The sequence below is a fragment of the Nematolebias whitei genome, chromosome 13 (genome assembly GCF_014905685.2).
Source record: "Nematolebias whitei isolate Nwh7 chromosome 13, NemWhi1, whole genome shotgun sequence".
NCBI classification, from domain to species: domain Eukaryota; kingdom Metazoa; phylum Chordata; class Actinopteri; order Cyprinodontiformes; family Rivulidae; genus Nematolebias; species Nematolebias whitei.
The window spans coordinates 26127964-26139380 of record NC_056510.1 but is presented as its reverse complement, the minus strand read 5'-3'; the positions used below and the strand labels follow the sequence as shown (position 1 = coordinate 26139380).

Here is an 11417-nt window from a genome sequence, read left to right as displayed (position 1 = left end):
CCCCCCCCCCCCCCCCCCCCTCCCCCCCCCCCCCCCCCCCCCCCCAATTGTTCCTTGACTTTTCATCTGCAGACTCTCCTGTTGGAGTGGCACCAGCTGGTATGAAGCTCTGGTTTGGTTCTTGATTGAATCTTTGTGACTCTCATAATTTGCTGGTTTACGTTGGCCCTTTTCACACATGAGATGTGCAGCATTACTCCACTCATACTTTACATTGAATCAAGTCTAGGGGTGAATATGAAAGTAGTTCCTGTTTTAAGGAGATCCTCAGTATTTAGAGCAGTGGATGGGAAAACCGCTACGGACTCTTTCGTGCAGATTGAGTCTGCAGCAGCAGTTTTTCCTAAAAATAACAAACTGAAATACTATAATCATGATCCCAAAACATTTTTTTTTTCTGAGCCACTTCCTGCTTTTAACAGGTGTTTTATGGTCATTTTATGATTGTAAGGCTTTAAAGGGGAATGAGGAGCCTGAAAAAGGTATTTATTTATTGTACTTTCTGGTAGTTTGGTAAAGTTTGCAAACATCACTCTTAACATTATATTGAAGGCTAAGTTCAGACTAAATGGGACAAAGCTGTTTGTTGTTACAGTAGTCCCTCACTTATCGTGGGGAAAACGTTCCAGACACCAACCCGATAGGTGAAAAACCACGAAGTTGAAACGTTTTTTATATATATATATATATATATATATATATATATACATATACATATACACTGTCCAGTACTGCAAAATTTTATGTGAGTACTCACCAGCTCTGCAGAACAGCAGTTTGATTCCCGTCGGTCTCGGTTCCAGTTCAGCGGACCTACCCTGCAGCAGCATGACAAGCCCAACTCCCCGTCCAGGTTGAAGTGCATGTGCTGCCACTCCAGTTGTGACACTTCGTGCGCAAGGCTAACCAGGATGTAGTCCACCACCTCGGCCTGGGTCTGGACCAGCACCGCGGCGACCAGATCCAGGTCGTGTGTTCGCGCTTGCTCCCTCTGTTGCTGCCTTTTTGGCAGAAAGCAGGGACCGGGAGCACTGTTGGCTTCTGGGCCGTGTAGTTCTTTTGACTTGACTTATTGAAAGAAAACTACAAAATGGCAGCACCTGTCTGAAGATTTTTTGTTTGTTTTGTTTTTATTTTTGCCCTATTGGACAAAATCTTGTGTTGAAAAAAATCCAACAATCTTATGTTGAAAAACAGCAAAAGAGCGAGTCCGTGAAATTCGAACCGTGAAGTAGCGAAGGACTACTGTATTTATTTTTGTATTGTTAAAAATGCACCAGGATTGACCTAAAACTGTCAACAAAATACAATTTCACGTTAGAATGGAGCTTTTACTGCGACAGCTGTAGCTTGAATGGGATTTTTTGAAAAGATGAAAAGTTTTCTTGTGCTTTGCTCTTGTGTAGAGCTCAGATTGTTATTCTAAGCTAATTTTAAAATGTTCATAGGAAACTAAAAGCCTCCAGTCACAATGTCTGGTTTTGAGTAAAACATTTCTGCCGTTTTAAACTTTATTTCTGTTCGGATGTACTCTCATTTTACTCACTGACCTTGGTTTACTGTTTTTAACTCGAGTGAAACTTTTAACCCCGAAGCACCTTGACTGTGTGAGCGTCCCCTTTGACCTCTGAGTGTTTAATGTTTGGCCGCTCTGATTTGTGTCCCAGATTCTCCTTCGTCTGTGGTAAACAAACAGCTGGGATCCATGACTCTGGATGAACAGCAGGGTGCGTGTCTGCTGCATATTCCTAATCCTAATTTTGCTCATCAGTAATGATAAAAATAAGTATTGGTGCACATTCAGTGCAAGCTACACAAAACACAAGCATGCTTCCTCTACTCTGATTAGCCATTTGCTTCACCCTTTTGCTCGGCAGGAGCCGAATCTGCAGGTTCACCTCCTAATGAGGCCGGTCCTGCAGCGGCCACCGCCATCCCGCCCCCCATCACCACCTCTACCTCCACCTCCACCACCCGACCCAGCACAGCGGAGCCCGTCCTAAGCCTGCACTACAGCTCAGAGGGCACCACCACCAGCACCATCAAGCTGGACTTCACTGATGAGTGGTGAGTGACGTCTGACCACAGGAATGTCCAGAAAAAACCTCTGATGATTAGATTAGTTTTAAAAAACACAGGACTTAAATATTCTTCATGGCAACACGGAGATGCTAAAAAGTTTAATGTGAGCAAATGAATCCGAATCAGCTTTATTGTCATCACACCGAAGCACAATGAAATTACATTTCAGTACAGCCCGTCCAAGTAAAACACAAACAGACATGGGGAGACGGAGGTGTTTGAGGCTGCGGCCTCGTGGGAGGTGCCGCCCTTTTCGTTTAGGTAAGAAAAGAGAAACATGAGAGAAGAGGAGGTGTAAATAAATGTCTTAGATGGGACACAGTGTGAAAGTTGCAAAAAAAAAAGTCTCAGCACAGAAATAGCAACATATTGATGACATCATAATACATATATGCATAAGGAAGGCCGACTAAGGCGATGAGTTTGTCTGTGGACGCTGTCAGATAGTTCCATATTCCTGATAGATGGGGCAGTGTCCATCAGCTGCTCTGACACAGGTCCACAGATGTCCTTGGGAAGGGAGCGGGTAGGGGAAAATAAAACCAGTGGAAAATAAAAATTACCGTTTCTAAAAATTGTATAATCGTCTCATTTATAATCCTTGATGATGGAAAACGTTTAGTTTAAACCATTTCAATGAAAGTAAGACAAATCAAATGACTTCAAATTAGGATTTCAGAAAAATTAAATGGTTTCTTTATAAATATGCTTATTTTGGTGCCGTTTTTAAAAATGAATGTGTCAAATGGAGCGCAGGGATGATGTGGTGTTGCATCTCAACAAGAAAGTTGTTGGTTTGAATCTCACCTGGACACGTTCTGTGTGAGGATTTGTTTTCTCTGTGCTGGTGCGCTAAGGCCAGAGTCCAGAAACGTGCACTTAGGTTAAATATTGTTTCAGAATTATTGAATGTTTTGTTGGTCTCTGTTCTGACTCTAGAGTGAACTGGTGACCAGTCCAGGGGGGACCCCCACCTCCAGTCTTTTTACTTCTCAGTATAAAACCAAGTACACAAATGAAAGATTAGATTGTTTTTAATAAGTGGTGGACATGAACTGCAGCCACTTTAACTCTGACTTTATTTTCTAGACAGCAGATTTGTTGTAAAAGTGTAGAATGTGGTTTACCATCATTCTGCTGAATTAAATCCCATTGTTCCTTTATGGTTGAGCTCTAAAACCTGCATATCTCATTCTGAGTAATGGTGTATTCAGAGTTGCCACGTCCCAAATCTTTATTTCATTATCTTTAGATAACAGGGCAGATGGTCGGTCTTCTTAGACAGGAAGATGCAGCATCTGAAATTTGTTAAAAACTGTAAACTTGAGTCGTCAGATTGCAAGATGGCTTTTATATTTAATTTATTCAGTCCCATAATGCATTTAGACAGAAAATTCAGCACTGTTTCTAATGTTTTAATTTATTTCTTGTTTGCATTTTTGACTTTTAATGTTTTAACAAGCCTCTTTTCTGATCTATAACCTGAAATCTGGTCTCAGTGTTTCAGTATTTATCACATGATCAGTATTCCAACGTTGGTGGTTCCCTGCCACATTTTTCTGAGCCCTTCCCGTTTCATCTGATTTTGTGTTATCTTCTTTAGTTTAACCTATATTTTTTAATCATCTGTTTAGGAGCAGCAGCACATCCAGCTCTCTGGGCAGCGGAGGCTCTAAGACCTCCGAGGCTGTGGCTGCTCAGAGCAGAGCGAGTCCGTCAGCAGAGAGTTCGGCGTCGGAGCAGGGTGAGTCGGCTCATTCAGCACCTCCAAACAGTCCTGTTTAAACAGACCAAAATAAAAAAGCTTCTTGTGCAACCTCCCCTCAGTTCCCTGCGAGTCCTCGGGGCAGCAGACTCTTCCAGCGACCCCCACAGAGCCTCCAGGTGATGTTACATGCTCCAGCTCTGCGAATCAGAGTCTGGTAGGGGTCTCACCTGAGGGGGACAACGTGTCGTCCTCACCACAGGAGAGGAGTCAGCCGGAGGGTTCGGAGGACACGTCGGGGGGTTGCAGGAGAGCAGAACCTGCTGGAGAGGAAGGGGAGGGTCGGAGTCAGCCGCCGCCAAGCAATCAGGACTCCGACGACAGCGACGACGATCCAATCCTAATCCCACCCACAAGGTTCAGAGGGCAGGGACAGAGGTGTGTTAGACCAGATTATATTCTGGCTCCTCTTAACACATGACACAAACCCAACTTTTAGTGTGAAACCTTCCCACTGACTGTTTTACAACAAATCTACCGTAGATTTAATTCCAGGGGCTCTGCTGTAGGAGATAGGATGATCAGGTAATGTCTGCTCTGGAACATTAAAGCTTCTAACCCCTCAGGTGTGTGAGCTGCTGCGGAGCATTTAAACTCCACAACTCAACCGCTAACCTTGATTTGTGTGTTTATTCAGCTGGGAATTCCACTTTTACTAACAATTCACAGATTCCCTGCATGAGAGCACAATCAGTGTGGAAAATAGCATCACAGCTGCATTTTATATGTTCTTTTTTTTCATCAAGATGTTTAGTATAAACAACCGGTGTGCATGGTCTGATGGAAAGACAGAGAAAATAAAAGTTTGAATTTCTCTGTAAAATCTGTCTAAAGTCACATAACAAGAAAAAAGATCCACCTGAGTCAGATGTGCTGAACAGATGTTCTACCTAAAAAGAACCGTCTGCTTTCTATCCAACAAAGTTCAGTCAGGTCATCTGGACGGTTTCTTTTTTTTGTTTTTTTGTTGTTGAGATGTTAGAGTTTTTCATCCAAAGGACTTCATCAGTCTGAGGAGCAGTGTTTATTTTGAGTCAGATCCTGCCGGAACAAGATCCGGGAACTCTTATTTAGACAGGGTGCGTTCTGGCAACAGTTTGCTTGGATCCGGCAACTGTCAGGCTTACTAATAATAAATTTATGAACAAATATGGCTGCCTTGTCGTTTGGGGAGCCATGCTTGAACCGTGTCGCTCCCCTCTGCTGCTGAGACAATAAATAAATAACTCCTACACCTCCGCGGCTGTTTTTATGACGCTCTGGACGCTCATCACCCACAACACTCATGCAACAAAGAGTATAACTCAAAGAGGGAGCGACACCTGCCCTTTCCTGTTTCACATTGACAAAATGTTTTAGTTGTATCAATAAGTTTGTCAAAGCACAGTTTAGATGTCTTTTTATATATAAATACAGAAGTAATGTTTAATAAATGTTAGGACTCCATTCTATGCTAACAAAATATATTTTATTTCATTAAACAACTTGTCAGGTTCTTCTCCTCTTGTGAACATGCGCATCCCCCAGGATACCCCCACCCCATTGAACTGCCCACTATTTGCATTACAGCAGCAATCGGTTTACAAATTAAGCCCTGCCAAGGAGCCACAACAAACTCAGCCCCACAAGCAGCACACCCACATAGTGGACCAACCAGTTTGCCAGTGATCAGATGGTTTCTGGGGCTCGCCCTCTCCCTCATCGACTCCTCTGAGGCAGCCATAGTCAAAGTGGTTCAACTGTTTGTGGGACAGTTTGTTGTGGCTCCTTGGACTGATGAAGTCCTTTGGATGAAGGATGAAATGTCTCAACAAAAAGAAACCGTCCAGATAGCCTGATTGCCACCTGGATAATCGAGCATGAACTTTTGACACCTGGTTCCTAGTTTTTAATTCCTTTTCACGTGTTTTTTGTTTCCTCCTCAGACGCTCGGCAGCAGCTCGTATCCAGGAGTTGTTTCACAGGAGAAAAGAAAGGAGAGAGATGGAGGGCGAAACGCAAAACATCAGGAGACCTTCAGTCAAAATGGTTTACAAAGGCCATCGGAACTCCAGAACGATGGTAAACCATCCCGTTCTGTTTAAAACGTCATGAACGTGGAATGATTCAGGGCTTTTGAAACCTGCTCGGGTGTTGAGCTGGAGTCAGGGAGCTGTTGGCTCAGCGTGAAGACACTGAACACTGGGAAAGATCTGCTTTTTGTCTAAACATATCTGAACTTCCAAACACAACATTTGACATTATGCAGAATATAAGCTGCACCATAATATGAGACTCAAATGACTTTTTAAGCAAGTTAATAATGTTTTAGGAAAAGAGGATTCAGTTAAAGTACCAGGAGGCAGAAATTCATGACACAGATTGTTTCTTCTAGTTTTACTAGATTTAGATTAGATTAGTTTTTAGTTCTAGAATTGTGCCGCTCAAGCTGCTGCATGTTGGAGTAGCTGTTACTTTCATTCTGCGGTATTGCTTTTGAAAACTTTATTTCCTCTTTGTTTCTGGATGTAAATGCCTTTTTTTGACTGATTACGTCCTCTGGTATTGGATGCTGTGCAGCTGGAAGGATTTTTACCGAAAACCTTTTCACTTTTGGACATTTGTGATGATGTGTATCCATGACAACAAGGTGTTTTTTTTTACAACCAGGAGCAGCTGATTAACATCTCAAAGCTCAAATATTACCTCAAATACAGCCCCAAATCCCAAATGAGTTGTAAAGGAGGCGCCGTGGATGCATCTCCGTCTACCTGGTGGAGGTGCTTGAGTGCAGGAAACGTGGCTCATGACAACAAGAAGACCAGGATCATCCCCCGACACCTGTAGTTGGCTGTCTGCAATGATGAGGAGATCAACAAGCTGCTGAGAGGAGTGGCCATCGCTCAGGGAGAAGTTCTGCCAACATTCAGGTGGTCCTGCTGCCCAGGAGGACCAAGAGGCCCGCTGGGTCCAGGTGGACGGATCAGCATCTGCAGCCAGTTTTTTCAGATCCGCTGTGAGACGGACTGCTGCTGCAGATCTTCCTGCCCACAGCCATCTGCATCAAACTACTCTTAATGAAACCAGGAGGAAGAGCTACAACAACATTTAATTTCCCTTTGGGATTAATAAAGTATTTTGAGTTGAATTGAATTAAAGCGAAGGTGTCGTAACGACACACTGAGATCAGCTTTAGTATTTAAACAGATTTTATAATTTACATTCTTTTTGTTTTAATCTGTTCCTTTAATTGTCTGCAGAATATTGAACATTTCAAAGTGGTTTTTCGTTTTCAGATAAAGGAGTCGTGTTTCTGGGGCAACAACTTTGTGATGAGCGGCTCAGACTGCGGACACATCTTCATCTGGGACAGACACACCGCAGAGCACCTCATGCTGCTCGAAGCCGACAACCACGTGGTCAACTGCCTGCAGCCGCACCCGTACGACCCCAGTGAGTCCCCCGTCCAGCTGGGCTCCATGACCTTTAACGCACCGAGTCTAACCGCGATGCTCGCTGTCTCTGCTCCGTTTCAGTCCTGGCTTCTTCAGGAATCGACTACGACATCAAAATATGGTCACCGCTGGAAGAGTTGCCGTCTTTTAACAACGTCCTCGCCGATGAAGTATGGCACCCTCTTTGGATAAAATGAAATAAAAATGACAAAAGTGCCTTTACATCCAACATTCAGTAACTAGTTGTTCATTATTGCCTGCTGCTGACAAGGTGGGCAATAATGTTTTTGTTTGTGTGTGTGCGTATGTGTGTCTGACTGTTGGCAAAATGTGTCATAAACTACTGCATAGGTTTTATTGAAACTCAACAAGTAACTCTTTGCTAAACATCTGCAACTGGTTCACTTTTGGAGTCGACCCAGTTCAAGATGCGTGCCACAGCTGAGCGTCTTCAACAAACAGAAAACGGCTATAACAAAAAAAAAGGCTGTACCTCTGTCAAGCCTACAGATAGCACCTGAGTCATCCCGAACACTCGGAGCATGTAAAACATTTTATAACATCCTCACCGAAGATAATATGTCTTGAAGAGGTAGGTGCATGTGTTCTGATCCTTCCATGTCAAGTGTTTTTACAGAAATGTTGCTCAGTGTGTTAGTGCTCAGAGTACCGTATTTTCCGGAGTATAAGTCACATCAGTCAAAAAAAAAGCATCATGAAGAGGAAAAAATGTGTGCAAGTCGTTTCGGTGTATAAGTTGCATTTATTATGCATTTATTTAATGGTCAAAAGAGCTTCATTTAATCTGGGCTGCACGGTGCCATCCATCCATCCATCCATCCATCCATCCATTCATTCATTCATTGCAGCTGGAACTGCTAGCTCTCCAGCCTTCCTGTACCAGCTGAGTGAAGCGAGCGTGCACGGGAGGACTCGCAGTTCTTAAAAATTTAAAGCATTAGTCAAAAATGGTTATGAATATGGAGAAAGAAAAAAATGTATTTAAGTCACTTTGGCGTATAAGTTGCAGAACTGACAAATCTGTGCAAAAACACTGACTTATACACCGGAAAATACGGTACATGTTGAGGATGACTCTCGGCTACTACCACGCCAAAGTTCAGCTTAATATTTGAAAAAAAAAAACAAACTACATTTTAGCCATTTTTGTGATAGTTAATTTTGATTGGCAACAATGGCCATATTGAATCAAGTTGACTCTAAAAGTTATTCAACTGTAGATGTGCATCCATTTATCACTTTCTGAGATTTAATAAAATCTGTCCACTGGTTCATGATATATTTTGCTAACAAAGCGCACACACAAGCAAACACCTGATTGCCCAACTTTCATGGGTGATGAAGACTAAATGTTCTGTTTGGAGCAGGAAGAGCACTGCAGAGGAAAGAACATAAATACTCAACATGTCTTTAAAATAACTCTCGTGATTAGAAAGAGAGAGAAAGGGCGACTTCAAAAGAAAAATTGTTCCTAAAATTAACATTTTCCACGTGGAGGTGCTGTTAGATTAACATTTCTGAAAGTCAAGTTAAACATTTTAAGATGATTATTTTGAGAAAAAGCATTGTATATTGCTCTAGCTGTCTTTCTTTCTTTGCACTTGTTTTTATTTGTAATTAATTATTTTTCTCTCTTCACATCAAGGTAATAACCCGGAATGAGCTGATGCTGGAAGAAACCAGAAACACAATCACAGTCCCCGCCTCGTTCATGCTACGAATGTTGGCCTCCCTTAATCACATCAGATCAGGTGAGCGCACACTAATCCAGATTAAAAACGTCTCCTCTTCCTCCTGATGTTTGTTGATCCTTCCTTCTCGTAGATCGACTGGAGGGCGATCGCTCCGAGGGCTCAGGCCAGGAGAACGACGAGCAGTAGCCAAATTTAATTTCAAGCAAACCCCTTTTGTTCTCGCTGCAAAGCACTTACAACAGATTTGTACTAGTGTAGAATACTTCCTTTGGAATATTAGTGTCATTTTTAGGCCGCTGTGTTTTTTTAAGACGACTTTCTTACTTCTGTTTCTGGATAAAGTACTTCGGCGTGAATGAAAGAGAGTACGTCAGTGTGCACATGTGTGTTGGGAGTGAGAAAACTGGTGAGCGCTGGTGTGAAAGGACGTTTAAGTGCAATATTATTTGTGTTTGGAGCTTTTGGTCAGTGTTAATGTTTGACATTTTGAGCTTGTAGCAGAGGAGCGTTGACGTGCTGCTGCAGGACTTACGCATGTGAACTCAGACTGCAGAGGAAAAAACAGATGCTTTAATTTTGTTCTTTGAAGGAGGAAACAAAAGGAAAAAGCAGTGGTTCTTCTTTCAAGTCTGTTTTATAGAGTTTAAAAGAAAAACAATAAATTTAAACTATGAAAACCAATTTGTATCCTCATTTGTTAATACTGTAACCAATAATCTGTCAGATTACAGGGACACACTGCAGCCGTTTGTCATTGTCTGAATGTTTATGAAGCATCAACTCTATTGCGATCCATTTTTCTTCTGTACGTTTTTCTGCACACAGTTTTTGTGCCATTTCAACAATTCATACATGAAAACATTCAGCTCGTTCAGGAGAAGGGTGCCAGGACTTTTGGTATTGGTGCAACTGTAGCTTTTTGAAATATTTAATGTTTTCTGCCACTGTTTTTCTCATAGAAAATGAATTGAGCTAATTTTACAACCTTCATGTCTTTAGATATGTTTACAACATTTTACTGCTCCTTTCACATTTTGTTCTGCTTCAGCTTCCTTGTACAAATTTTAAAAAAATCAGCTACTTTCAGCTGTTTTTACAGCCGTTTTGTGTTCCTTTCAGATTCTTTCTAACTACAACATTTTTGTGCTTCTAACTTCTTTCTGCCAATTTTAGCTTGTTATACTCCCTTCAGCTTATTTCTGCAAGTTTCAGCTTTTTCTGCTATTTCAGCTACTATTTAGCTGTTTTATGCTAATTTTCGTTTTTTTTTTCAGCTAAATCCATTTTTTTGCACTCATTTCAATTTTTTCAGCCCAATTCAGCAAAAATGTGCTCCCTCCGCTTCCTTCTTGTTTTTTCAGCTTCTTTCTTTATATATTTTTTTGAAATTTCTGTTTTTTGTCCCCAGATAATTTCCTCTTTTTGTGCTCATGTCTGCTTCTTTAAGCCAAATTGGGCAAACGTTGTTTCTGCTAATTTAGGCTTGTTCTACATTTCAGCATGTTTTTAGTTAATTTCAGCTGTTTCTCAGCAAGTTTTTCCACAATAAGCATTCACACTGCATTTTCGCAGGAAATGCAATTTCTCTCGTTATCTTTAGTTTAAAGGTAACTGAGTTAAACTCACTTTTTTTTTTTGGCTTATTGATTTAAGGAGAGTTTTCTGCTCTACAGATCTTCTCACCTTCTGTTGAAGCCACTGGGTAATGGTTTAAAATGAGAATTCGATATTTTTAAAGCTTTTTCAATGATGCAGATCCTTTTTTCATAAAGCAGCAGCTGAATGTTGTGACGTCAGGTGGAGTCCTGTAAAGTTACAAAATTATCATTCGAGTTAATGATTGTCACATCAAGTGATGATCCTTGAATCTCCACAACAGAAATGGAGTCTTAATATAAAACGCTTTATTAACAAGAAACTGGTCTGTTTGCATATTAATTGAGGAGCGTGACTCGCTGTGGTGACCCCTGAAGAGGGAAAAGGCGAAAGAAGAATCAAATTGTGAAGTTTTATTAACATCCTGGAGAAATAACGTCAAACTTTGTGCAAACGAAGTGCCGTCCTTTAATAAAACCTTTGATGGTGACTCTGATCATGATCCTTGGATCACCTAAGGATCGTGGCCTCGAAAACAAAAAAAAATGTAAGACTTCCGCTGGATGAAGAATAGAATTCAAAATGTTTAAATAATCCAATAAATTTAAATAATTGGTCTTCTGTAGATGATTTAAAGGGAACCAAACCTCTTTGACGATGTCACAGCTGAGACGAAAGGACAGCAAACATTTTAATATAAAAACTTTAATACAAATGTTTTGTATCAATAGCTTAAAAAAAAGAATACATCAACTCTTACACATATAGCTTTCTTACAAACGTAGTACCTGATTGAATATAAAAAGTAAACATACAAGGTAAGAC

At 41.2% G+C, this 11417-nt stretch overlaps 1 protein-coding gene across 1 annotated transcript in view; it reads left to right on the top strand.

Annotated features, from left to right (window-relative positions):
- Window positions 1–9583, top strand: part of dcaf6 (ddb1 and cul4 associated factor 6) — a 33401-nt gene extending 23818 nt beyond the window's left edge. Inside the window, exons 12-21 of the mRNA XM_037686523.1 lie at window positions 1668–1727; window positions 1878–2067; window positions 3717–3826; window positions 3910–4225; window positions 4331–4372; window positions 5773–5908; window positions 7123–7279; window positions 7363–7451; window positions 8948–9053; window positions 9127–9583. Of these exons, the coding sequence (XP_037542451.1) occupies window positions 1668–1727; window positions 1878–2067; window positions 3717–3826; window positions 3910–4225; window positions 4331–4372; window positions 5773–5908; window positions 7123–7279; window positions 7363–7451; window positions 8948–9053; window positions 9127–9182 (1262 nt within the window). The 3' untranslated portion in view covers window positions 9183–9583. The remainder of the gene's footprint in view (window positions 1–1667; window positions 1728–1877; window positions 2068–3716; window positions 3827–3909; window positions 4226–4330; window positions 4373–5772; window positions 5909–7122; window positions 7280–7362; window positions 7452–8947; window positions 9054–9126) is intronic.
- Window positions 9584–11417: the final 1834 nt, after the last annotated feature.